General features: G+C 39.9%; 3 protein-coding genes across 10 annotated transcripts; all 3 read left to right on the plus strand.

Annotated features, from left to right (window-relative positions):
* The first annotated feature begins 258 nt into the window (after positions 1-258).
* Positions 259-4166, plus strand: zdhhc24 (zDHHC palmitoyltransferase 24). 4 transcript variants are annotated; one of them, XM_085426519.1, is made up of 4 exons: positions 259-403; positions 599-871; positions 1644-1921; positions 2454-4166. In XM_085426519.1, the coding sequence occupies exons 2-4, from the start codon at positions 609-611 to the stop codon at positions 2744-2746; spliced, it is 834 nt and encodes a 277-aa protein (XP_085282645.1). In that variant the 5' UTR covers positions 259-403; positions 599-608; the 3' UTR covers positions 2747-4166. The 4 variants fall into 4 exon arrangements, with proteins under 4 accessions (XP_085282645.1, XP_085282634.1, XP_085282654.1 ...); XM_085426528.1 differs by having other exon boundaries at positions 284-359; XM_085426537.1 differs by having other exon boundaries at positions 300-331.
* A 132-nt stretch (positions 4167-4298) lies between these two features.
* On the plus strand, positions 4299-13518 carry LOC146677806 (uncharacterized). 4 transcript variants are annotated; one of them, XM_085426470.1, is made up of 12 exons: positions 4299-5229; positions 6666-6712; positions 6797-6955; positions 8167-8317; positions 9351-9401; positions 9590-9667; positions 10159-10215; positions 10347-10406; positions 12589-12653; positions 12742-12871; positions 12960-13024; positions 13114-13518. In XM_085426470.1, exons 2-12 carry the CDS (start codon positions 6690-6692, stop codon positions 13316-13318), a joined length of 1044 nt encoding a protein of 347 aa, XP_085282596.1. In that variant the 5' UTR covers positions 4299-5229; positions 6666-6689; the 3' UTR covers positions 13319-13518. The 4 variants fall into 4 exon arrangements, with proteins under 4 accessions (XP_085282596.1, XP_085282604.1, XP_085282614.1 ...); XM_085426478.1 differs by having other exon boundaries at positions 12742-12865; XM_085426488.1 differs by having other exon boundaries at positions 8209-8317.
* A 490-nt stretch (positions 13519-14008) lies between these two features.
* On the plus strand, positions 14009-26536 carry LOC146677807 (sodium/potassium/calcium exchanger 3-like). Of its 2 annotated transcripts, none has more exons than XM_085426549.1 (17): positions 14009-14782; positions 15003-15101; positions 16635-16711; positions 16823-16897; positions 17310-17394; positions 18924-19027; positions 19103-19177; positions 20741-20766; positions 20862-20915; positions 21011-21147; positions 21424-21593; positions 22630-22897; positions 23832-23998; positions 24084-24198; positions 24276-24388; positions 25407-25472; positions 25653-26536. In XM_085426549.1, the coding sequence occupies exons 1-17, from the start codon at positions 14674-14676 to the stop codon at positions 25761-25763; spliced, it is 1851 nt and encodes a 616-aa protein (XP_085282675.1). In that variant the 5' UTR covers positions 14009-14673; the 3' UTR covers positions 25764-26536. The 2 variants fall into 2 exon arrangements, with proteins under 2 accessions (XP_085282675.1, XP_085282683.1); XM_085426557.1 differs by having other exon boundaries at positions 21424-21512; positions 25653-26535.
* The last annotated feature ends 488 nt before the right edge of the window (positions 26537-27024 follow it).

Below are 27024 nucleotides of genomic sequence, written 5' to 3' on the forward strand. Positions count from 1 at the left end.
TCTGTCGCAAAAAGTACACCTGCTACAAAACTGAACAGATTAACAAGAGGAGAAGCTGCTTTGTTTTCTCTCTTTCTTCAAAACAGGGTTGTGGTTGAAGCAAATTTACACCAAAATGGTGCCTGCTGACACACAGAAATACATTTTGGGACGTAAAAAAAAACGATACACACAGTTATATACAAATAAAGGGCTAAAGGCGAGTGATTTAGTCATGTTTTACCCATGGCAAGTTAGAGGTGGAACCAAAGTATATTGTTGCATTGCGGATATATTTTCATGTAACACCTACTAGCAGACGAGATTCCGTCCACAATCAGAGATCGTGCTTGTCAGTGAGGTTTTTAAAGATTAAAACGGTACCATTTATTTTCTTACGCTACTGTAACTTTCCGGAAGACACGTAAGGCATTTTTTTTATTTCATGTGTTTGACTTTATCTCACGCGAGAGGCTAATTTAGATTGTTTTAGGCTAGTTAAACTAGCCAACGCTTACCGCTGTGCGTCGGCTAAAGCATTCCTTCCGCTTTCCGTATTCACTTTTAGGTGCAATTTCAAATAAAACATGACGAGTATAGCTAGTAAGGTGTTTTGCAGGGTGGAGAAGATGTGTCACTACCTCCCTGTGGTCCTTAACACGTTCCTGGTTTTCTCCATAACCGGAGAGGTGAGTTACCTGGTGTCGGTGGAGGCTCCGCTGGAGCCAGACCAGAAGAAGACTCAGTGGTCCTCTCGGTGGAAATTAATCCACTTGCTGGCCCAGTATTTCATGTTGGGGAACATCTGCTGGAACGCCCTGCTCTTCATGAAAACTAGTCCCAGCATCAAGGGAGTGTTCCTGGGAGGAGAAGTCCTCGGCCAAGGGTGGAGGTGAGGATTAAACAGCTGTAGAAATGAACATTTGATGCACAGCACATTGTATGTTTAATATTGCCACCTATCTAAAGCTACCTGCTTTGTGCGCTTCGGGTTTGTTGTTGTTGTCGTCATGATTTGATAAGAATCTTGATTTAAATAATGTTCTGGGCAACTAATTTGTATTTTGTAACCTTCATAAAGCATCGAATCAGAAAAACTACTTCCTGTATGCTTCCCTATCCTGCCCAACATGAGGTATAAGCAAGGCAGAGGCAAGAATTCCTTGACATATTGTTTTAGGCTTTAAAGAGAGACAAGCTAGGAAAAACACTGAATCCTAACAGATTATTTGTGACTTAGATGTGAGATGAGATGTTTATGTTTGAGTGAAGTGATCAGATTAAATTTGCAGTAAATCTTTGCTTACAACTGTGCAATGCGATAAAAGGGGTGGGGGTGATTACATAACAAAATTTAGCATTGCATAACATGTACTGCATGTTAACAAGAAATATAACCTCTGCTGACAACTGAAACAGATTGTAGGTTTTCTAAAATCTGAAAAATGCGAGATCGGGAACCATAAATAATTAATTTAACGGCAGCAAAGAAGTGAGATTTTTGCTTTTTGCCAGATCTAAAGTTTGCTTCACACTTTATTCCAAAGCAGGTGTTCATTTGAATTATTAACGTGTGGCTCAACACAATCTTTATTTTTGATGCTCACAATAAAATAGATTTACTAATAACCATACATTAAAAAAAGTCTGTCTTTTATTCAAAGGTACTGTTACACATGTGAGACGCACACTCCTCCGCGCTGTTCCCACTGCTACGACTGCAAGGTGTGCGTGCTGCGGCGGGATCACCACTGCGTCTTTTTTGGCCAGTGCGTGGGCTTCCGCAATTACCGCTACTTCCTGAGCTGCTTGTTTTTCATGTGGTCGGGGCTCCTGTACGCCACCCTGATGAACGCAGAGGTCTTCATTGTCATCTTGAAGGAGGGTGTGACGGTACACAGCATCCTGCTGCTGCTCATACCCTGGATCATGCTTGTTTCAGGTACGATCTGGTTTGTCACAGCTGGAGCGTCTCATGCACATTATTACTGTGATACTAACTGTTTGACACTCTGTTTGAACTTATAGATGTTGCTAAATGAACATAATGTATTAAAACTGAAGGAAAGAGGATACTGTCATCTCTGCTTAAAGAAAAATTATCGTTATTGCTGTCTGATTTCGCTTGGTATTGGCTGATATTCCCACTGTTGACTGGTATCATTACTGATCACATATCTTAGTAACCACAAAAAAAAAATCAGCTAAATGTCAATATCAGATCCAAATATACAGTTAGTTCATCTCCATTATTTTTACATCTCTGACTATTAAGATCTATGAAAAAATATTTAGAATTATTCAGAAATACATATTTTAGTTTGTATTTTAGAAACTCTACGGGTTAAGTAAAACTGATACTGTCCTCTTGCCTCTGGTTGATTGGTGATGAGATGAATCACAGACCTCAGTTTGCCTGGATTTGTAATCACTTGCTGTGATTTAATGTGTGCTGCTGTTCCTCGTCACCCCAGGCCAGGTCTCAGCACGTGCCTTTGCCTTCGCATTCATCGCAGACACATGCGTGGTGGGTTTCCTGCTGGTGTCTTCCTTCTTCTTCTTCCATCTCTACCTGCTGTTTCGTGGTCAGACCACCAGGGAGTGGTATTCCTCCCGCCGACCCTACAGCCTGGGACTCTTTGGCAACCTGCATCACACACTGGGCCTGCGTTGGTACATCTGCTGGCTCTGCCCTCTTATCCCCTCGCCACCGCCAGGAGACGGCATAAACTTCCAGGTCACAGGATCGCTGGAGCCCTCGCGGTAACAGGTGCTGATCGGAGCGGACCGAGTGTCTTTACTTTAATGGTGGTGGTTAATGTTATCGGGAGCAGCAGGGGAACTCATCTTAGTTCAAGAAGAGGTAGCTTGGAGTGGGAAGAAAGTAGAATTGTCTGTGGCTGTGTAATGTATTGGTGGGTGTAACTCACTGCCAGTGTCTACTCTGTAGATTCTGTGCTGAGACAAAGAAATTAAGGGTCTTCTTTTGGTGGTACATTGATCTTAAATGGTAATCCGTACACTCAGCAAGGCTGGCCTCAGAAAATGAACACAGAAACTCGATGTGTTCATCTTGCAAGCGAGCACTGATAATACATGTTTGAAAATAGCACTGAAATAAGAATGTATTTTGACTGAACAACGTTCAGTTTTAATCCTTGTTGAGAAGCACTCACAATCTCTGACAGTGACGCCTCGTGGGAGTGTTGATAATAGCTGCTTTCTTGGGTTTTCCCTACGCTGAGGCTGCCTAAATCCGAACGTTACACAAGTGTGGCTTACGCAGTTCCTGATTACTCCACTTGACTGTAAAATGCACAATCATTTGCCTCTATTTTGCTGTTGCTCTGAGGATGCTCCTGAGTTTATTAAACTGACCTTTTTAATTGGATTCTGCTGTGGCAGGTGGAACAGTGGGAGACACAAAGGAGCGGTCTTAATGTCTTCAGCACAACATTAATTTGAAATAAATAAAAGTAAACACTGAAATGGTGTGGAAAAAAGTGCAAAATATGACAGTTTACGTTTAGTGAATGCAGTATTTAAAATGTACATGCTTATGATGTGTGAACAGTTTTGCCTCCATGCTTGATATTTCATTAAGCAGCGTCTGTGTCCTCATTCTGTACCCTATACGTTACATACTGTATAGAAATCTTTAGAGCATCCTGTTTTTGCCTATAATTACCAGTTTTTGCATACAAACACATTCAAACTGTTATAATTGATGGCTATAGAGTCTTTCTTTTTTCACGAGGTATCCCTGTAACTGTTTACCTGTCTTGAGTGTACTTCATCCTGTCAAGTGCTTCATTTCAGAATAATATGGAAGAATGCGAACATGTCAGTTTTAATTGATGCCAAATGAATTTCCTTTACCTCCATGTATTTTACTCCTTGGCATCTTTTATTTTTCTTATTTTAATTCTTCTGGCCTAAGTGTATTGGAAAAATTACAAGCCTTTTTTGTTTGTTTGTACTGGTCACTAAATTTTATATTATTATTCTTTACAACTGTTGTTAGTTCCTTGCCAAAAGATATCATTTTGTTTGGTTGATTATTGGGTGTTTTGCCTTTTAAAGGTGTTTGCTTGAAGGGATATACCACTGAGAAGTGTTTAATTTTAATATTATTCTATTTTTGTTAAAGTTGTGCTGAAATAATTAAATTTTGGGTTTCAAAAGTTTTAACTTTTTCTAATTTGCATCACTTTAAACTGCAATTGTTGTCATATTTGACTAATAAAAATAATTCTTATTCCAAAATTCCAAATAGATCCTGTTCAAATAGGGAACAATTATAAAAACAATTATAAAAATCACCAAAAGATAAAATCTTCGCCATACTGGCAGCAACAGTATGGCAGTGTACTTATGTATGTCGAGATGGAAAAGGGGAAGAAAGGTGATTTAAGTAACTGAACATAGGCCAATCCATCTGGCACCAACAACAAAGCTGAGTTTCAGAAACTGCTGATCCCCTTGGAGTTTCCTGCACAGCCATCTGAAAATAACTGAAAATATCCCGAGTTCAGAGAAATGCATAAACTGAAAGGAAGGCAACAGTAATTCAAATAATTACTTGTTACAACCAAGGTATGCAGAAGAGCATCTCTGAACTCAAAACACATTGAACCTTGATGAAGATGGGCTACAGCAGCAGGCGACTACATCAGGTGACAGGAAACTGAGGCTCACCAAAATAAAACAATATAAGATGGGAATAATACTGGTATGGCATGCTGAGACTCCATTTGTTCTGTGACAGGGGATATTCTATTACCACTTTGGGATGAACTAAGCATTTAAACACCCACAGCCTGCCTCTGGCCATGTCCATCCCTGTGTGACAGAAGTTTACCCATCTTCTAATGGATGGTTAACCACAAAGCTCAAAACATCCAAGACAGGTTTCTTGAACACAACACAAACAAATTGTCATATTTGTCTAATATTGAACTAATAATTGCAACTGAAGCAAGCAGCAATATCTACCAGCACAGTTTACATTTATTCCACATGGCAGCAACTTTTCTGATCCCTTATAAGCAGTATCAGTGAGTCTTACAGTTATACTGCTATATAAATTTGTTATAAACTAGATGGAAATAAGCGATTTGATAAAAGTGCCTTCATTGTGAAGCCTGCCCAACTAATTGCTGCCATGGTAACCAGCTTGTATGGAAGCTAGATCCTTGGTAGTTAAGCTAGTGTGACCAGGTATCCAAGTAGCAAAGTGTTCAGGTGCTGGTAAGGTTTTTAGCTTGTTAGTTTTATACAGCTACAACACCACTGAAACACTTTTACACTTAAGCTCTGCTAGAAATTGTCTTTATTGCACAAAGTTGAATTTTATTTAACTAACGCTAACTGAAAAAAAAGCTGGCCATTAGCTTGCACGTTTTTACCTTGCATTAGCCTTTCCCCCCCTCCATTTTAGTACGTTTAAACATTTATGTAAAGTTACAATAATGCTTGCATGTGTGTCTGTATTTTAAAAAAAAAACTTAACCATTTTGTAAACGACAGTTAAGTTCTCATAACTTATTAGCTTTAATTATTCGCATTTAAGTTAACCGTTAGCTAAGCCTGAGTCTGTTTTTATTCATTTTCAAGCTAATGTGGCCTTAATCATACCTCCATCTATATTTACATTAACAGCAAAATGTCATTCTACTTAAATGTGTGATGTCCTGGTCTTGCCTGCAAGGCCAAAACAAATATGCCTCATATGAAGCATTTCTGGTTCAGTCATGTTAAAAAAAAAGGACTTGATGCAAAAAATAAGTTAACTAGTTAGTTAACTAACAAACCCTTACTATAGCCATAGCAAGTAATAGGGCAAGTAGCAGCCAGGTGCTCCAAATGTAAATGATTAACTTACCTTAAGCAAGTACCAGCACCTCTGTAAAAGCAGGAGTTCAGGCATTTTACTGGGCTGAAGCATTCAGGTGTGTGTTAACACAATGCCTCTATCATCCCAGGAGTGGACATCCCAGCATATTCAAGTTCAGATTGTGCAGTGCTTAGTGAAACTGCAAAAACTCAATCTCTGCAAGCCTCGATTAGCATATTAAATGTTAAAGTTCATGACAGTATAGTTCTGAAAATAATGAACAGGTAGGCCTTCTTTGGAGTCGTTACCAAGAGAAAGCCTCTTCTGTAAAAGTGTCAGCATGGCTTAGCTTTAGTACATCTGAAAAAACAATGATACTTCTTTGAAAAAGACAAGACCAAAGTGAAGATACTTAGACATAATGCACAGTGACATGCTGTGTTGGGCAAAAGCCAATATTGTAAAAGACTGATAAAGTCACACTGGAAACAATTACTTGTATTTATTACTGCTTAAGGTGGGTTTAGTTGAAACTTTCTTTTTCACATGACTGTAGTGGCCTAGATAAATTAAGTAGATCATGGTTTTTCATGGCACAAAATTGTCTTTTGGGAGGAAACCACACATAAGCACAACTTGTCCACATATATTTTTGTTACTTTACCTAATAGAAACCTGTGCATTTGCTTGTTCTTTCTTGCCAAAAATGTATTTATGCTTGAATAAATAAAGTCTACTTGAAATCTAGTTGAAATCTAAATTACTTTCAACACCATTCACTTCAAAAATATGTATTGTGGCTTTGTCACTATTTTATATGAATTTTGACAAAAACATATGTTGATCACAGCAGGGTAAGGAATACGCCAACTCAATGGATGTCATAGAGGAAAACATGTGAGTGATGCTTAATGAACACACACACAACTGGTTGGACTTACTGTGCAGCATATGACCTTTTTCTGTGATGTGCATGTGCAGGTCACCAAAGGAGATGCTTGAGAAAATAGCAGAGCTGGAATACAGTCAGAGTCTGCTGAGAGATCAAAATGCTGACATGAGGAAATTGCTCGATGGTGCAGATGATGACATGGCAGCACTGGGTTCGGAGAATAAGTCCCTCAGAAAACAAGTTGAAACGTAAGTTAAGACAGATTACTGTCACGAGTTGATTGTGGAAGGGTCACTTCCATTTCGTCTCCCTGCCATTCGGTGGCATTCAGTTGCAAGTGTCACATGTTTCCATATTTTGGCTTCCAGTAAAACATTGTGGTTTATGTTTGTTTGGGAAAAGTCTGAAAGAGAAAGATTGTTATCTTTGGCCCTGAGGACAACAGCAGTGTTTCTAAGGCTACGTTTACACTGCAGGTGAAAGCGCATCAAATCCGACTTTTCTGACCCTATGCAACCCATATCCGATCATGGTATGACAGTGTGAACAGCACAGATCCGATATTTTCAAATCTGATCTGGGTTACTTTCATATGTGGTACTGAATCTGATACATATTTGATGTTTTAGAAAGCGACTGCTGTTTGAATGGTCATGTCGCATTAAATCCGTCTTTTACGTCACTCACACAAGACAGACGCCAATTATCAGCGCCGGAGAAGACATCGCGAACGCTTCCTGGCCATCCAGTGTAGATGTTAGTGAAACTGTTGGGAAGACAACGTTGGAGAAACGTGAACATTTTGTTTGTACTGTATAATCTGCAGATTATGACAGAAATCTGCAACTATCCTTTGAAGCACCGCTCCTCTAAAACAGCAATAAGGATCATTATTAGGCCATATGTAAATAACAAAATAACTTTATAACTTAAAACAAAATTGGGAAACGTAAAGTCCGAAACAAGTCTTTATATTAAGGGCCATCAGTCAAACAATACTGTTTGGTCTGGGTCTAAACAGAGCGCGTTGTGTGTGACGTCTTCTTTTGCGCATGCGGGCCGCTTTGGGGGCCGTGAACGGTTCACACTAGAGCGCGTTTGCTGTCACATTTTATTTGTAGTGTGAATAACCAGACAAAAAAAAATCAGATTTGATCAAAAAATCGTAATTGAGCATTACGACCTGCAGTGTGAACGTAGCCTAATTCTTGCTTGGAATTTAATGAAACAATCCAGTACGTTATCAGGTTGGGTTTTTAATATTTTACTAATTTCAGATTAATCTTGCTGTTTTATTGTTGCCTGTGAAATACTTTGCATCTTGCTGTTAGATCTCCTTTTTTTGTTTGTTTTTTAAATTTAAACCTATTATAAGTCAGTTGTTATTACTGGATAATTGTGCTTTTTTTTTTTTTATGGTGATTTTATTTATTAGGTTCTTTTTTTTTTTTTTTTTTAGCAATGTGGTCAGAAGCTTAAAACTGTCGCTGTGTGTCTCCAGCATGGAGAAAGTTTTCCAAGACTTGCAACAGACTGAAGCGGAGCCTTGCATAGCTCTGGAAGATGACTTCGAGGCACATAGACGGAATGAAGAAAAGATCCGTGAATTGGTTCGTAAGAAGTGTTTGAAATATAGCAGAGGAATTATCTAATCCCCAGCTGAATTTGTAAGTTTGCTCACTTACAGTGAAATAAACAGTGTCTAGTTTTTATGGTAGTTTCATTTTAATGGAGAGATGTGAGCCAATTTGGTACATAGATTACAGTCAATCAATAACAGACTTATTATATGAGTAAAGCAGTCCTATCCTCAGAAGCAATTTCTTTGGTTCCGACACCCGCAAGGTTCCCCTGCTCAAGCAAGCACATCTTAAGTTTGCCATGGAACAGCTAAATGATTCAGAGAAGGTTTGGGAGAAAGTGATGTGATCAGGTGAAAGCAAAATCGAGTTCTTTGGCATGAACTTGACATGCCGCATTTGGAAGAAGAGAGATGATGACCCAATGAGCACTATCTCCACAGTCAGGTACAGAGGTGGAATCGTTATGCTTTTTCTGCTAACAATACGAGAAGTCCCTAAAGTCATGGAAGAGAACCCCCTTCCATGGATGGGTTTTCAACCAACGACCCAAAACAACAATATGAAGCATGTTAAGGAGTAGCCTATCAGACCCATAGAAAATCTGTGAAGGAAGCTGAAGCTTTGATTTCCCAAGCAGCAGCCAAGAAACCTAAAGGATTTAGAAAGTTCATGTAAAGAGCAGTGGGCCAGAATCCCTCCTGACATGTGTGCAAACCTGGTGGTAACTACAAGAAACATCTTCAACAGTTTCTCCACCAAGTGCTAAGTCATGTTTTATTATTTCATTCAATGGCACAGAAATCAATTTACTACTTTTATGGTAATGTGTTTTTTTCTGAATAGTTGATTGTCTGTCTCTCTCCATTAAAAAGAAACAACCATAAAAATTGGAGACTTGTGATTTCTTTGCCAGTGAGCAAACTTACAAATCCAGCCTTGGATCAAATCATTATTTCCCCCAGTGATATTTAAGCTTCATAAAATGTAGATGTAATGTTGCACTGATTGCTGGTTTCTCCCAGCGAGTTCACTTCAGATGAACCTTCATGTTTTTGTGTAGGAGAAGGAATCCATTGTGATGAAGAAAAAATATGAAAAGCTAACTGCAGAGGTAGATATGCATTACTTTTCACATTCAGTAACAACTTTAAACACTCATATTTTATAGTTTCAGTGTGCAGTGATACATGCTTATTTATCTTGGATGAATTTTGCTTTTGGGTTTCAGTTTTGACATCTTAAGTTTTGCAGAAACTTGGAAAGCTGTGTCTAAATATAAATATAATTTATTTTTTTTAGCTCAAAAGCCTCCAGCAAGAAATAGAGCAGGACAAGCTCTCACTGAGCAACCTCAAGTCTGAAATTCAGGACTTGAAGGTAACGTTATCAATTCCACCATGGTTATAGCCACCTCGATGTCACACATTAGTAAAGTTATGAAGCCTCCAACTGAGTGTTTTTCGTTGCCTTATTATAGTTTTGAAACTGAATGTGGCAAACAAGGAGTGTATCTGACTGCAAAAACAAGGACAGCCCATTCTTATGTGATTGACAAGTTATTTAAAAACAAGAATACTGTGCATAATCCTCTTTTTTGGCTCTAATAATGTCCATAATAAACAAAATGAATGTTTTTTTCAGAATGATCTGATATTAATGAGCTCATAAAGATCCCAGAAGGGTGTCATATCATAGATCAAGGAAGCTGAGTGCTGTTTTTCCACAGTCTTCTATATAACCGGAAGACTTTAAAAAATAATGCAGATGTAAAGAACGTCCACATTGGTTTCACTTGACAAACCTGAATGACATGAGTATATAGTATTTTGATAATCTTCTTTTCTTCTGTACTTTGTATGTTTTTTTAGTTTAAAAGGGAAGAGGACCAGTCAAACCTGGAGCACAAGGATGAGGCTATTCAGCTGGCAAGTATAAGATCAGCATCGATGTCAATACAAAGCAGTGACTGACCAACAGTTTTAGATTTTCTCACAAACATTAACAGTAAAGATTGTCACAGTTCTCTGTTGTTTATTGTTTTACCATTTCTTTATAGATATACTTGCAGTTGAATCAATTAAGTGAAACTGTGGAAGAGTGCTTCAACAATATAAAGGTAAGAATGTTTTATCCATTGATATCTAATCAAACATTAAACCAAAAAAAGTATAATTTATGCAATTTATTCATGTGATGCAACTCTTTATCACATGGATTTCAAACTGTGTCAGTGATTAGCAGACTGTTGACAAGAGAGACATTTCCTTTGTGTGATGATGTGCGAGCTTGCATTGGAGCTGTTGGGATCTGCAAATGCACAGTTGTATGTAAAAGTCCGGGTACTCTTTGGGCCTTAATTGACTTGTTGACAGGTCAAAAAGTGCCATAGTTGAAAAGACTGTCAGGGCATCAAAGGGAAGGCTTTTAAAAAGATCAAAATACCTCCAACTTTCAATTGTCTGACAAGTCACTGAGAAACGACAGTTAAAAGGAACTCTGAAAGTCAAGACAATATCTGCAAGGCTTAGAAAACTTTTAGCTAAAACTGCACCCCTGCTGTGCAAGAAAGGAAAACAAATCAACGTCATGAATTCAAAAGAGCTGCTGGAAATTTTAACTGACAGAGGAGAGTTGGTGCACTATTTCACTGTGCAGTTCAGATGTGCAAACACAGCCTGCATGGAAGAGTCCTCCAAAGGAATCCTTACGTGCAGTCACTTCACTAAAACATCTGGATAAGTCAGAGATGCAGAGAGATAGAAAGTCTAGCCAGAATCATCAAGTATATGTTTGGAAGAAAGAAAAAGCAGGTCTATAAGAAGACTGTGAACTGTTGAGTATTGATGCAAAGCAGACATCAGCTTTCATCACAGAATACCTTATTAAATGAAGTTATGTGGTTACAGTTGCTTTCAATACAGTAAGAACAGTAACAGACTGAACTAAATTGCTTATTATAAGAAATAGCTCTAATACATACAAATAGCTCAATAATAAATATCCAGAATATTACAGAGATTATTATTTGATGTATTATGTGATTGATTGGAGTTGTAAGCTGACGCTTTTGGAGGAGCTCTCACAGTTTTATGACTTAAACATCACTGAAAGTCAGCGGGGAGATCTTAAACATGCTGTGTGCCTGCAAGCCGAGCGCACAGTTAGTAGTTGTGGGTCACAATTACTGTTTGATTTAAAAAAAAACTCATCTTAAAGTCTGTTTGGTGGAGGGATTGTCTGCTTCATCTTCAGTGTGAGAGTCAGAGATTCCTGAAATGTGATACTGCATTTGGAATCAGTCCATAGGCGATGCTCACAAAGAGTCCCCACTTGCCAACCTTGAAACCTCAGAATTAGGGAGACATTCAAAAGGGCTGTTGGGGGTATCCAACAGCTCTATTTGCTGGCCAGAAACAGCGGGGGTATCCAAATTGAGAGGCTGCATCCTCCTCAGGACCTGGCCTTCGCAATCTAAGTGGGCCGGGTCCTCCGAAAGCCGGGTAGGCCGGAAGTGAGCGACTGTGAAATTGGACAGTCTAGCCTTCAGAATTACATCACGAACTCTGTCAGTGGAGTGAAATTCTTCCGCCTGCTCCTTGCTATCTAAAATATAAACTTGACGCTGCCATAAATTCTTGACCATCTCACACTTCTGTTTAATCAGTTTTCTGTTTGACGTTTATTCAGCTGTGTGAAAACCCCGGAGGAACCCTCCCGAGGGATTAACAAAGTTAAATTGAATCTAATCTAATCTGATAACTTTAATCTCAGCCAAACTGATTTACTCACGAACAAATAAAACACTGAAAAAAGTCCAACAATAGCAGTTTTAAGTTATCAAAGTGACTTATATATCATGTTTAATCTGAGTAGTGAAAGACCGCGGGGGTTGAAAACGATGTGACGGGTGCCGATGTGTCTCCTCGGCTCAGATATTTGAAGTTTACACAGCTACATTCTCGCCTGAAAATATGTTAAAAGTTTATTTTGTGACCCAGAAAGAGTAATAGGAGTAATATTAAAACTAAGTAGCTGCCGCCACAGTTGGAAACTGGAATTGGCTGGGCCGCGCTATGAATTCTGCGATATATGGTTTTTCAATTTTGTTGTCCGGGTGGAAAATCGGGAGAAATTCGGGAGAATGGTGGCTCCGGGAGATTTTTGGGAGGGGCACTGACATTCGGGATTCTACAGGAAAAATCGGGAAGGTTGGCATGTATGCCCTTGTAACATTTGCCCAATTCTGACTTATAAACTTTTAAGGTGTTTTACTGTCTGGCCCTGTGTCTGTGCTACAGGATCTCAGGCAGACAACGCAGGAGCACAGTAAGCAGTTGGAGGACAGACAAGATGAGGCCACATTGTAATCCTCACTCACAGATCCTCTTGCTTTAAAAGATTACACAGTATAGTGGGAGAGCTCATAATGTACTGCGTCACTCTGTTTTTAGTGACCTGATGAGAGAGAAGGAACGAGTGCTCAACCGCCCTCTGTCCTTTGCAGAGGAAATTAAACTGCTGGCCACAACAGCTGAAATGAATACCGGCATGACAGACTCCACAAATCATGGAAATGTAGATGTCTGTATGAAGTTCAATAAAATAAATACAAACTAGAGAAACTGAGTTAGAAATGCTACATTAATGATGCCTGCTACACTGTCTGCAGGAGGAAGCTAAGACTGAGGAGCTGCTGAAACCTCATCTTCCCACAGTTAAGCTTCAGTCTAAAAGGTACTCAGATAAGATTTTGTACGTGATGGAGGCATCGTATTTCATTTTCTCGCTCATTATTCTCCCTCTTGCTTCTCAATCGTGTAAAGATGCCCAGGTACCTTGGAGAAAGCCATCTGGAGAGTGGGTTTCTTTATGCTGTGCATCTTCATTCTCATGATTATAGCCTTTGTGGCTTCAGGATGCTTTGCAGGAACATCTGACTTCTCTTCCATCACCACTTTGTGGACTAGCGCCCACCTGATGTTACAGCCCTATTGGAGTGTACAATATAGGGCCTTGCCTCCCATTTGAGCTTAACTCTCCCTCTGGTCTACTCTTGTATTTTAGTATTTCTTTTGTAAACATGAGTTCAGAAAACAAACAAATAAAGCTTCTCATGATGCATTAAGCTGCTTCAGCCTCAGGGTCTTGCATGAGCTTGCTGATTGTCTATTGCACTGTTATGACATACAGAAACGTCTAGATTCTAAACCAACAGCATGTAGAGGCTGTGCTGATCAAAAAATCAAATTTGCAAAAGCAAGTGTCTTAGCTACAGAAGAGGATTAGGGCCACTGGGGGGGGAAAAGTGGGCACGTCTTTTTTTTTTTCCAGAATTCCGAGAAAAAGGGCAGAATTCTGACTTTTTTTCTCAAATTAAAGTCAGAATTCAGAGGGGGAAAAATCTGAATTCTGACTTTAATCTCAGAATTTTGAGATTAGTCAGAATTCTTTAGTCTCAGAATTCAGATAAAAAAAGAATTCTTACATTAATTTCAGAATTCTCCATTCTGACGTTTTTCTGAGAATTCTGAGATTAAAGTCAGAATTCTTTTTTTATCTGAATTCTGAGACTAAAGAATTCTGACTAATCTCAAAATTCTGAGATTAAAGTCAGAATTCTTTAATCTCAGAATTCTGATTCCCAAAAACGAATAAACTATGGATGTTATGGCTCTCTTTGCAGTTTGCATCTTTTTTACTTTCACTTTTTTTGTTTTTATCTCATTTCATTGTCTTATCATCTATGTTAAGTTGCATTGCGCATATGTCTTTATTCAACATCTTTCTGATCTTATCTTATTTTTGGACCTTACTTCACACAGAGGCTTTACTCCCTTTAACCTTTTGAATTTTCTTTTTTAATCGATGAAAAATATATATATACTTTTGGAAAATATTCTCATGCACCCCACAGAATCCCGGTGCCGCGCGCTTCACGTGACACTTGAATCATTGCTTCGTGTTATCAGTATTTCAATCGCGTCGCCCCACCCAGCTGAAGGCGCTCTAGTCTGTAGGTCCAGGAAAAAAACCCTCCTCCCCGACGGGAAAATCATAAACAGCAGATCAGATTTAGATCAGGAGGAAAGACGGGATATTATCAAATAGGCGCTGGCTGATTCATTGTGTGCAAGTATCCGCTGGATGTATGTGAAGCGTGTGGATGCTGCACGGTTAGTGCTGACTGACTCCCGGAGATGCTGTGGACAGGCCGAACCTGTTTAACATCCGCTTGCTTATTGGATGGAGCAAAGAAAGATAGACAATAAATCAGAATAAGAGATCAACAGGCCAGTTGTATTCGGTCTGAGAGCAGGAGTCCGAGGAAGAGGGGCAGCGGCATGTTCTGAGCGGAGAGCCGACGAGCGGCGGCAGCAGGCGGGATGAAGGCTCCGAGAAGACCGAGGCAGACGCGCCTCCTCCGGCGTTTCTGCGTCTGTGGAGTCGGTCTGTTCGCAGCCGCCTGGATCTTTCACTTCTGTGATGTTACAGGTGCGTATAAAGACTCTGATTTAAAGTTGTCTTAACCACTCCTATACTTTCATTATTTGCTATAACAAATCAAATTGCAGTATTAAGGCAAATGTCACGTTGTACAGATTATTTTAGCGGGATACTAGTAAAGAAACACATTAAAGTTACATAAAAGGTTATGTTGAATTTATATCCTCAAATAGCTTAACTGTATTCATATGTGAATTACTCTTTTTAGACTACCATAGACCAACTGTGGATCACAGCAGCTCCTTATTCAAGAGGGAGCTCATCCAGCAAAAAGAAGACAACCAGACTGGGGGTGCTTCTAGATCTGGTGAGGTGCTTTACCACGTGTTTGTGTCTTTCACATACACTCTGTTTATAGACGTGCATGATGCGCCAACAGGAACATTATCTTTACAAAACTTTAAAAGTCTAATTGCATCAGTGTGTTGAGCTAGAATGAGCTCAGGTTTGGATAACCTGTGTACAGTCACCGTGACCTTCTGAGCCCTTGTGTGTTTATGGCAGTCAAAGTGTGCAATCTTCGTTTATCTCCTTAAATCAAGAACTATTTCCTCTTGTGCATTCCTTTACTCCTCTGGTCCACCTTTCATTTCTTTAAATTTAGTACATATATATGTTTTAAAAACAGTTAGGTCTTTGATGGTTGCTAGGAAACTGAGTTTGTGGTTTGATATAGTGTGCATCTGGAGCTGTTCAAAGTGCCCGCTTGTGGTATTGACCCGCTGATTAGTAACCTCTCATCAGCCGCTCTACCATTGCTTATGCATGCTTGGATCTGTGTGGCTGCTTGAGATTTTTACAGAACACACTGAGCTGTATTCAGTCAGAATGAAGTTCCTGCCTCACGGAAATATAGTGCAGATCAACTTAAAAGCTTTGTTCAAACTATCATATTTCTATTTTTAAGAGCATCATGTGGTTTCTGATGCTAAAAATATACAGTTTGATCATGATCTGAATTAAACCAACATCACGCCATTTCTGCCTCTTAGGTGTGATTTGTGTTTGCCTCTAACTGCACATTGATATCTCTTTCACTTTTAAAAGCGGTTTAAAAAATCTGACGTACAGTTAAATCAGAAAACCTTGAGGGGAAGTCACTTGGGAGGCTGCTTTTCAGATTATTGTTGCGTCTGTATCATGAAAAAAAGCTTTTTAAATGTTGCAGTGAGCTGTGGTATTTATGAGCTTATGTGCAAGACAGTGCAGCCAAGCAAAGCAATCGCTTTCTGCTGGGAGGAGAAAGGCTGTGATGCATGGTGACGCTCAGCCAAATTAGATGCCTCTGAACTTCAATATAATTGGAATTGCTTTTAGAAGAACTGACAAAGAAAGTCTATAAAACACTTGTTTTTGGATGGCGTGAGGGATAGTGTGAAGTCATAAGAGGAGCATGGAAAATACAGCTGTAATGCAATTGGACTCCTGGTTGTGTGACTTTAAACTCAAGCTGTGTCTAGACAAGATACAGGATACATTCAACAAACTGAGATACGCCAATTCTAGATCTGACGCATGCAAGGATAAATGCCCGCAGGTTCAGGGTGGAGCTGAGTTATAATTCTAATCACAGCCTTCATTTAACCACCTACCTGCGGCTCTTCTCTGAACTCCAAGGGAACAAATCCTCCTTTAAAGAAAGTGTGTTAAAGTCACTGTGAGTTAATTTTGAGACATGACAGAAAATAATCTTCAGATATCAGAAGATAAAAGTGCAGGTTTTAGGGAGTTGTGTTTAAAATGTAATGTATTAGAATACTTGGTAACTGGTTTTTGTTGTCCAACACTGTTTCCTAATTCCACATGTCATTAGATTACACTCTATCCATCTTTTCCCAAGCTATCAGTGAGTTTCCTGAAGACGTCTTTACTGTGGATCAAAGGAGACAGGGTGCAGTCCTCCTTCATGTTCTCTGTGTGAGTATCACATCTGTCTGAAAGCCTGCGTTTGACATAATAAAATGCTGTATTTTCTCTTATTTTCATCTTAAACCAAATCTTCAGTAATGCGTTTGCTGTATTTCTCAGGCTATCTACATGTTTCACGCACTGGCCATTGTCTGTGATGTTTACTTTGTGCCATCACTGGAAAAAGTGTCAGAGGTACGATGCAGAAATCTATAATGGCTGAAAGTAAAGTAATACTTGATAGTTTCCCATTCTACTCTAGGTATTAAGTAAAAAAAAAAACCTTTAAAGGGTAAGAAGCGAGTGTATTTTCTTTACTGGCTGTAATTCATCTCTAAAGACATGAAACAATAGTGTGTTAGTCTATCAGAACTCTCTGTTTAAGCCTTGTGGTATTAAATTATAAACTAGTGTTCATGTTCATTGGACAAATGTAACCTTAGTTGATGTTTTTCTAGTAGTTTTTGGACAGCAGTAGAGGTCTTTGGCTACGGCAGGCTCTGGATAAACACACCGTATTTATTAGGATCAATCCTGTGACAGAAGAATACCAAATATGACCATCCTCATCCTTAAGCCTGTTTAATCTCCCCTCTCCATCCACTAGAACCTTCAGCTCAGTCAGGATGTTGCCGGGGCAACCTTCATGGCAGCTGGGAGCTCCGCCCCTGAGCTCTTCACTTCTTTGATTGGTCAGTATCCCAGTCAGTCATTCCCTCCAGCTGGTTAGATCAATATTTCTGCCATCAGTGCTCCAATTAGAGGCAATCGGAGAGACAATGTCTAATCAGGACAGAGAAAAGTGCACATAGGGAGCTAGCAGTGATTAATTTTAGGCATTTATCATTAATCATAGATGTCAAGAAGACAACATTTATTTTTGCTTGATGGTTTATCATGTCACTGTGGGGCAGGTTTTTTTTTTAATCATTAACAGTGTTTCAGTAAATAAACTTTCACTTTTTTTAAATAAGATAAAAAAAAATTAAATAAAATTAAATAAAACCTTTATTTTATATTTTGGAGTTTATGTTCTGATTTTTCCTGCTATTCCAGAGTCTATAGTTCTATGTTTACTTAACTGTTTTCCTAGTGGAGGGTTGTGTTTGTCCGTGTATTTTGTTTTCAGCTCATTATTCCAGCCTCCCCCTGTGTTGTGTTTTTATTTTTTAGTGTGAGCTTTCATATCTCTGTGTTTAGTTGGGTGCTGTTGTTATTTTTACTTTGTTAGTTAGTTGTCTCTTGTGTCTTGTTTTGAGTTTCACTCACTCCCTCTTTGAGTAAACAGTCCTGTCTCCATTGTAGCCTCTGTCAGATACTCTGTGTGTTCACTGAGTTAGTCTCTGTGTTTTTAAGCTGTGCTTGTCATCCCCAGCTCTGTTTCTTTGTTGCCTTTTTCTGGGACTTTCACTCTAAGCTTATTGATAAGTACGTTAATCTGAGGCCAGGTCGGTGCATTAAGCTCAGACATGTCAAAAATTCAACCAGTTCAAAGGAATAAACGTTTCCAAGGTGAATATATTATAAGATAAGATGTACGTTATTTATCCCAGATATGGGAAATTCTTTTGTTACAGTTAAAAAATTACGTTAAACACAAACAAGCATATACAGCAGGTCAGTAAGTGTAACTGCTTATATAATAATGTTGCCCATACACTGTGACACTACAGTACAATAATTAAATACATCACTTCTACATTTTGCCTTTTAGCATTATTTTCTTCTTCTTTTGCACAGATAAAACATATCAGATATAACTGTCTTGTATCAGGTATTGCAGCATCACTGTAGCACGAGCCATTGTTATTGTTAGCAGTATATTGTGATATTATTGTATTGTGACTCTGATCCTTTATTGAGACTAACTACTAACTACTTTTTTCTGCTTTTTCTGAAACAAATGTTGACCTACAGTTTATAAAAATGAAAGCCTTACTTCTAAATCAATGTTGCCTTTGGAAATGTCCTCAAAAACGGCCTCTGATACAATATATTTTAATCTTGAAAGAAAAAAGTCTTGCTTTGACTTTAGTTGACTTTAGGCAATAAGTCGGTAAATATTACAAAACATGAAAGACATCAGGCCAGCCCCTCTGGGTGTCAACTGACAGATGAATTACTGTGTTTATCTTCTGTTGAGAAACTCTTAATTTGTACACTGTTGCAGATAAAACACGTGTGCATGATTTCAGTTTGATCTTTCTTCTTCTGGACTTAGCCGTGTTTATCACAAAGGGTGACGTGGGCGTGGGAACTATTGTGGGATCAGCTGTCTTTAACATCCTGGTTATCATCGGCATCTGTGGCATCTTTGCAGGACAGGTACGCACACTACAGAGCACCCCTTGCTGCCTGACGGAGTCTTCACAGTGTTTCATGTTTCCTTTCTCTCTGCAGCCCATTGCTCTGAGCTGGTGGCCTCTGTTCCGTGATGCTGTTTTCTACATCCTCTCCATAGTGGTGCTTATTCTGGTGAGAAATCTCTACAGTACAAAACTCAGTACTGATGAAAAGTCCTGAAATCCTTTTGAACTGCCTTGAAGATATCAAAGCTTGGATGGCTTTGAACTTTTTGAGTTTCAATGAGAGTAAAACGGAGGTGATTGTATTTAGACCTAATAATATTTCATGCAGCCCGCTCGTAAATTTTGGTTTTCTAGGGTCTTATATCAAGCAGCGTGTGACAAACCTGGGAGTCATTATGGACTCAGATTTTAAATTGGACAAACATATTAGTTTGGTGTTGCGAAAAAGCTTTTTCCAGCTGAGGCAAATAGCTAAGCTGAAGCCAGTTTTGTCAAGACGTGACATGGAGAAGGTAATACGTGCCTTTATTTCAACACGGCTTGACTACTGTGATGAACTGTTTTTTGGAGTCAGCCAACGATCTCTTGCTCGTCTTCAGCTCATTCAAAATGCTGCTGCCCGCCTCTTAACTGGTACCCACAGCTATGAACATGTAACACCTATCCTGTCTTCTCTTCATTGGCTTCCTGTTCATCACAGAATTAATTTCAAAGTCCTAACACTGGTTTTTAAATGCCTTAATGGTCTTGCTCCCCCATACCTTTCCGAGTTACTTCAGCCTTATATTCCTTCACGGACCCTCAGATCAGCTGACCAGCTGCTGTTGGTTGTCCCAAAATCAAGGCTTAAACGTAGAGGAGAACGAGCCTTTTCAGTTATGGCCCCAAAACTTTGGAATACGCTGCCTTTAAATATTAGACAGGCATCTTCGTTTCCTATTTTTAAAATGCTTTTGAAAACACACCTTTTTTCGATAGCGTTCAGACTGGCTTGAGTTGATATGGTTTTTATGTGTTTTATTATGTTTTATGTGAGTGTCAGTGGTTGTACCTTGTGTTTTACCCTGTGTTTCTGTGCAGCACTTTGGGCAAACATTTTGTTTTTAAACGTGCTATATAAATAAACTGGATTTGGATTTTGAAATACTCACCGTTATATGTAACATTATTCCTACAATTGAAAGGAAGCACCTTTTAGTGCAAGAATAAAAGCAAATGAAAGATGACTCTAATGTTAAACTGGTGCATCTAAAGTATATATTTTAATTGATAAATCAAGTAGGATACAAAGTCACGGCTCATACTCTGGTACACTGGTAATTCTCCATATAACGTGTGTTTTTATCGGTACTTTAGCAGCCCTACATTTGCTGCACATCTGCAAGCCCTTTTGCAACCCGCCTCTACTCCAGCTCCACCTTTCAAAATCTGTAGATCAGATTTTCATGTGTGCACAGTGAAGGGCGCCAAATAATTTTTTTTTTAGTTGTCTGATTTAACTACTATATAAAGTATAGGGCTAACAGTATAGGAAAAACTACACACCTCCTGTATTATTACAGGACATTAATATTGGGGTTTTTTGGCCAGTTTTTATTATTTCTCATTCTTTATAAAACAATCTTTTGCATGCCTATACTGCAACTTCTCGCAGTGAGTTATGGTTTAAATATATTTCTAAAAAACTAATTGAAGTTGGCATTAAAGTTTCCTTCTTTTTTTTTTGCAGGTGATCTATGATGAAAAAGTCCTGTGGTAAGACTGTGGTAAACGTTTTTTGCAGCCAGTGTGCGTTGGATGATTGTGTGGGTATTTGTGAATCTGTGGTGGTATTTGTGTGCATGTTTCAGGTGGGAGACCATCATCCTGATCTCTATGTATGGACTCTATATAATCATCATGAAGTGAGTCTTTGCTTCTGCTCATATTTCCAACCTAAAGCCACAACATGTTTTATACGTACCACAGGCAGCATCTTCATGTGTTGTGCTTTGTGAAGGTTTAACAGATCTCTGTGCTGCTTGGTGGAGAGACACTGCAGCAGGGCAGGTCAGCCGTGTCTGAGCGGTCTGCGACGGACGACTGCTGTCGGAAACGCCGGAGACGGCGACAATGACATGGTGCCGCTGAAACCAGGTGAAAAGGGTCGTGTTTGTACATGTGCTTGTACATCCAAAACAGGAAAAAGTTTGCCAAGCCTCTGAGCAGCATCCAGCAGACCTAGTGACACAGTTTAAGCTGTCAGTATAAGGTTCTTGTGTTCCCCTGGGGATTTCCAACAGGCTGAAATAGAACTAGACCATTTTGACGAACAAAAGTTATTCTTTACGTAACACTGTGTCCTTTTTGTCCTCCCCTCTTCTTTTATCTCCCACTAAACATTTTTCTGCTTTTCTTCCTTCTGTCTCCAAGACTCATGTGTGGTGGCCGGTCAGGATTCAGGGGTCGTGATGGTGGATGAGCTACTGAACTCGCACCCCCATCAACTCACTCTGTCAGAGGCAAGCCTCCGTCTTCTCATCACCCCGCATTTCCCCCCCTTCACCTGCCTGCACATGGCAGGACGCATGGTCATCAGCGAGGTACACTGCACATGCTCACACTCATTGCATAACATCAAGCTGCCCTGGCTTTTTCGGCCGGCTTGGTGGTATTTTGGTGGGCGATCGTGGCTCAAGAGTTGGGAGTTCGCCTTGTAATCGGAAGGTTCCCGGTTCGAGCCCCGGCTTGGACAGTCTCGGTCGTTGTGTCCTTGGGCAAGACACTTCACCCGTTGCCTACTGATGGTGGTCAGAGGGCCCGGTGGCGCCAGTGTCCGGCAGCCTCGCCTCTGTCAGTGCGCCCCAGGGTGGCTGTGGCTACAATGTAGCTGCCATCACCAGTGTGTGAATGGGTGGATGACTGGATATGTAAAGCGCTTTGGGGTCCTTAGCGACTAGTGTTATACCATCTATGCAAATACAGACCATTTACCATTTTAATTTAGATTTAAATATAAACACTTCAATTCAGTGGTTTTCTTTTCTTTTTCTTGAAACCTAGAACTAGTTAGGGAGAAGTACACAGCATCAGCAGGAACCCAAAGCTGTGGTACTGGAATAAGAAGACACTAAATTGGTGCATCTATAGCAGACAAACTGGCAAACGGGGAGATGTGTACTGGCATATCAAACAACATCCTGTTTGCCATTGTTACACAGATGCCATCTAATAAGCCCACAAAGAAATCACACCAACACAGAGTGCAGCCTAATGCATAATATTAGCCCAGACACAAAAGCAGACAAGACCCCAATCTCCCAATCTGCTTCCTCACTCTCTCAGCTTTCTCTCTGTGATTGCCATTTCCAGCATCAAATTAAAGCACACCTGCCAATGCTATGCCTGCTCTCTCCATGCCACCCCCACCCCCACCAAAATAAAGCTTTCTAAATCCCCTCTGGTGAATGTGAAGACTTGTCTAGCTGCATAATCACTCTTCCTGCCAGTTCAAATAATCTTAACTACCTTCATTTCCATAACCCTGCTGCAGTGTTTCTCATGTGTTTCTGTTTTCTCCTGAATAAAGTTCTTTCTTTTTTTAAATTTCTCCTGACTTCCCTCACCAATCACCCACAGAGGCAAAGGCTGATTCGGGCTCGGGTTGGCCCAGAGGAAGGGGCAGCTTCAGGGGAGGAAGGTTCGGGAGCCAGTGGGCCTTGGGGGAGAGAGAATGGGACGGCACCTGAGGGAGAGAGACAGCCACCAGAGGGAGAGTTGGAAAGGGGTAAAGAGACAGTAGGGGAGACATGTGGGGGAGGACAGCCCAAGGAGCAAGAGGAAGAGGAGGAGGAGCAAGAGGACCAAGATGAAGAGAATGTTCCTTTCAAACCGTTTGTCCTGCCAGGTAAGAGCCGGCCTCACAGAAAGGCCGACTGGGATTTTGTTTTAATACTTGGATGTGTTTCACATCATTATGCTATAAAGGAAATCATTTTAGATGTGAGTTTATCCGCCTAACGTTAGATTGAATCTCAGGTATTGCATATGTTCAATACACAGTCAAATATATGCACCACCACCACACACCATCTTCACGGCAATTCACATCCAGCCGCAAAACAAGATTCCTCTTAAAAGTTCAATATATCTAAAAATTTAGGCCAAACTTGGTCCTGACACAGAAGTCAACTTTTTTGCTAAAAAAAACATGTCTATAGGGTAGGACTGAACTACGACACTTGAGCTAGTCAGTCTTATCAAACATGTCTTTTGGAAAAGCAAGAGACAAAACTTACTCTCAAAGTATCTGAAATGCACATGTAAGCCATACTGCGTCAAAGAAATACTAAAAAACACACACTTTTTGCTTTTCGCAATAACTAGAGTTTTACCCACTATGATGTTAATATTCATTACATATTTAAAACTCAGGAAACACAGAAAAAGATTAATCCTGAAGCTCGATCATGTACCTGGCCACAGGATGCCATTTTTTGCCATCCACAGCCAATTAAATCTTCCTCTCCACAGAAAATGCAGAGATGAGAGACTGTGTCGATCTTCTAAAAGGCTTTTTCTGTCGTTGGAATCAGCCAGAACTTCCTGCTTTGATAAATAATAATATAATTATTCATCAAGGCACTGTAGAGATAATCCTTTACAGTATTTGATAGCTGATGGAGTTAGTTAAAAGGAGAAGTCGCGGACACATCCAGGCTGTGCCAGTGAATAATTTAAAGGTTCAGATTAAACTGTAAGGACGCCTCTGGGCAAACTGGTGGGCGTGTGTGTGTTTCACCTTGTTTGTGCATTTCTGAGTGTTTTCATCATGTTCTCAGATGGGTGGTGTGTGCGTCTGAAGTGGCTGCTCTCCTGGCCTGTGAGCGTCCTGCTTTACTGCACCATCCCTGACTGTAACCTGCCGCGGTGGGAGCGCTGGTACCTGCTCACCTTCCTGTCCTCCACACTCTGGATAGCCTTCTTCTCCTACCTCATGGTCTGGATGGTATGATGCACATTCACACACACACACATTTGGTTTAAACACACACGTACACACACAGGCGCATGACCATTTTTCCTCTCTTAAGGTGACAATAATCAGCTATACATTTGGAATCCCAGATGTGATCATGGGCATCACTTTCCTGGCTGCTGGCACGAGTGTCCCTGACTGCATGGCCAGTCTCATTGTCGCCCGACAAGGTGTGTATTTGTGTGTTTAATATTTAATGAAGGAAAGGAAAATGAAGATGTGAACATATGATGTTGTTATGCTGCAGGGATGGGCGACATGGCTGTGTCCAACTCCATTGGCAGTAATATCTTTGATGTGCTGCTGGGTCTGGGCTTTCCCTGGGCGCTGAGGACTCTTATAGTCAGCTATGGATCAGTGGTAACACCAGCTGTTCTCTGTACCTCAGTTTCAGTTTTACTTTTGATATGTAAGCTAGCATAGCTTCAATATTACCATGAAATGTGTTTGACGAGACAAAAAAAAGTCTCTCGGCACCTGAAGAAAACTTTTGTAAGTACCTTACATGATATTCAAGGCACCTTTAAAACTTACATTTGTAATTGGACAATATTTATAGAACTACTGAATTACTCTTTCATTGTTAACTACCATTTCTTTTGATTTGTAACTGATTTGTAATGAAGAAGTAATTCAAAGCTGCTATAACTAGTATTTGAAGGTTACATCCGTGTTAAAATGTGAAGATTATGCTCATCCAGATCACTGTTCAGCTCTGCAGTCTTATTGTTTTGATTCACTGTTACTTCTCTCAAAACACTGTCTTTAGCGGTGAAAGCAGCTGTCGCTACAGCCCTCTGTAAACTGTTTGTTGAGGACCAGTAGCAGACACACACAGCTAATGTGTGTGTAAGGCAATGCACCAGAACCAGATATTTATTCAAGGAGTTGCAAGAGACCAAAAACTTTTTTCTGAGGTCATGGGCTCTCTTCATCCTTTCTTTAAGCTTTGTTCTGATTGGATGCTCCTCACAAACAAAAGGTTTGAACAGCAGGTAGGCGGGGTTCCTGTGCTTGTGCTTGTGCCAGAGTTCTCTGAAACTACCAATTGTAAAGGATCTCTCGTGGCATCATACATTGTGTTTTTGTTTTATTTAATTGCAGTCTGAAGCCTGAGTGTTTAGCTCACAGGGATTACCTGTACAGGTGCTGATCTCTTTATTTGAAATGCTGTCCACTGGAATGGTAAATAAATGACAGGGAGAAAGAAAAATCATACAAAATCCCTTTTAAACAGTGTGAGTTTTTTTCATTTAAAAATGAAAAAAAAAAAGCCCCAAAATTAAAAATCATTGGCCAAAACCAAAATTTGACTGTGAACATGTTGCAAGTGTTTTAAAACAGCGCGTTACACACTTCACATTGTGTGTCCTGTCAGGTGACGATAAACAGCAAAGGCCTGGTGTACTCAGTGATTCTGCTTCTGGCCTCAGTCACGCTTACTGTGAGTAGCTCCTGATGTTATAAAGCACAGATCAAATAGTGAGATTGTGTACAAAAACAAACAGACCACCCATCACTGTCTGAGACCATTTTCACTAACATATTTCGTGATTACACAACAAAACAAAAAGCACTTATTTAATTTTTCCCCGTGTGCCTCTTTCTGTCCGTAACTCCTCAGGTCCTCTGTGTCCATATGAACCACTGGAGGCTGGACCGCAGGCTGGGAGTCTGCCTCCTGCTGCTGTACGCTGTCTTCCTGCTCTGCTCCGTCGGTTTCGAACAGCTTTAGACGACACTCCCGTTACACGCAAACAAACGGCCCTCCTCCCCTGCTGCCATTATTAATGAAAAACGTACGGAGAGATGATTTATGGTTTCATTTCAAAGTGGCTTTCCACAATAGATAGTCGTTACTATGACACCGGCTGCCTACAAGCGAAATTGTTTACCTTTGATAAATGAGTCTTTTACAGAGTTTTGTACTGTAGCACTTCCAACCCGATGATAATGCACTGTCTCACAAGAAATGTATAAAATATGGAATTTGTATTCTGAAACCTAAAATATTATATAAGAACCCCAAAGTGTGTTAGTTTACTTATTATTACTGCCACAAGTAACCTCAACGAGCAGATGATTTCACATGTAAGTGTATATGGTTGCTTCTCGGTTTGTCCACTTATTTCATGTAAAGTTTTGTGTTTTCATCACGCCTTTGTATCTGTAGCTGTAAAAATAGCATAGCATGGCTAATCACGCTCCAGATATTTGCACTAAGCCACTGTTGTCTTGGCTTTGTATACAATGTAGGCCCCCCTCCCCCCTGCTAAAAGCTTCTCAACACAAAGGTTGTTTTAATTTTTCCTGAAACAACAATGAATATATTCTGCAAGATATTTATAAATGTCTGTCTGGAGAGAGTCCTGAAGTGTATGTCTTTGAGTTACGAGTGCAATAAAAATCTTTGTTCTGTGATGTTTGTCTTCTGAGGCTCGAAATTCTTAATCACACTTTTAATATTTAACGGCACTGTGACATTTGTTGCGAAAAAGATTAAAACATCTCAGAAGAGTTAAACCAAAGAGGACTAAATTTAAACTTGTTTTGAATGGACCCGAAGAAGCGGGAAAACCTACAGTAGTTCTCAGACATTTTCTGGCATTTCTCCACACCTTAATTTTTACAAATCATTCATTTCTATTAATTTACCCAGCTCTTGATCGGTGCAACATCATCAGCAAACTTTGGTTGTTTATTTTTCCTAATACTTTTATTCACCAAGATGGCAAACAGGCCAGATGGGCCACAGCCATGGTCAAAGGTGGAGGCTGAAATTGGTTTTTGGGACATGGAAACTAATTTAACTTTGTCCTGTCAGCAGTTTACCTGCTAAAGCAGATGACAGAAGTGATGTATGTAAACGCTGTTGCTACTTTAACAAAGTGGCGCTCTCGTTTTAGAATGGATACCGAAGCTAGGTTAAAAACAGTCAGGGGTGTTTACCTGCTGCAGTTCAGCACCATGGACAGCAGAGGTGTGGACTCGAGTCA

Source organism: Rhamphochromis longiceps, linkage group LG2, assembly GCF_057381845.1.
Source record: "Rhamphochromis longiceps isolate RC_006_pf linkage group LG2, R_longiceps_female_GT1.1, whole genome shotgun sequence".
NCBI lineage: Eukaryota > Metazoa > Chordata > Actinopteri > Cichliformes > Cichlidae > Rhamphochromis > Rhamphochromis longiceps.

Bases quoted from the DNA above. Each gene is read 5' to 3' on its own strand.
- zdhhc24 (XM_085426508.1), top strand. From the start codon at position 567: ATGACGAGTATAGCTAGTAAGGTGTTTTGCAGGGTGGAGAAGATGTGT. The intron at 872-1,643 runs GTGAGGATTAAA...TTTTATTCAAAG, and splicing joins GTCCTCGGCCAAGGGTGGAG to GTACTGTTACACATGTGAGA. The intron at 1,922-2,453 runs GTACGATCTGGT...TCGTCACCCCAG, and splicing joins CTGGATCATGCTTGTTTCAG to GCCAGGTCTCAGCACGTGCC.
- LOC146677806 (XM_085426470.1), top strand. From the start codon at position 6,690: ATGGATGTCATAGAGGAAAACAT. The intron at 12,654-12,741 runs GTAATCCTCACT...CTCTGTTTTTAG, and splicing joins AGACAAGATGAGGCCACATT to TGACCTGATGAGAGAGAAGG. The intron at 12,872-12,959 runs GTCTGTATGAAG...CACTGTCTGCAG, and splicing joins CAAATCATGGAAATGTAGAT to GAGGAAGCTAAGACTGAGGA.
- LOC146677807 (XM_085426549.1), top strand. From the start codon at position 14,674: ATGAAGGCTCCGAGAAGACCGAGGCAGACGCGCCTCCTCCGGCGTTTC. The intron at 17,395-18,923 runs GTCAGTATCCCA...TTCTGGACTTAG, and splicing joins GCTCTTCACTTCTTTGATTG to CCGTGTTTATCACAAAGGGT. The intron at 21,594-22,629 runs GTACACTGCACA...AATCACCCACAG, and splicing joins GACGCATGGTCATCAGCGAG to AGGCAAAGGCTGATTCGGGC.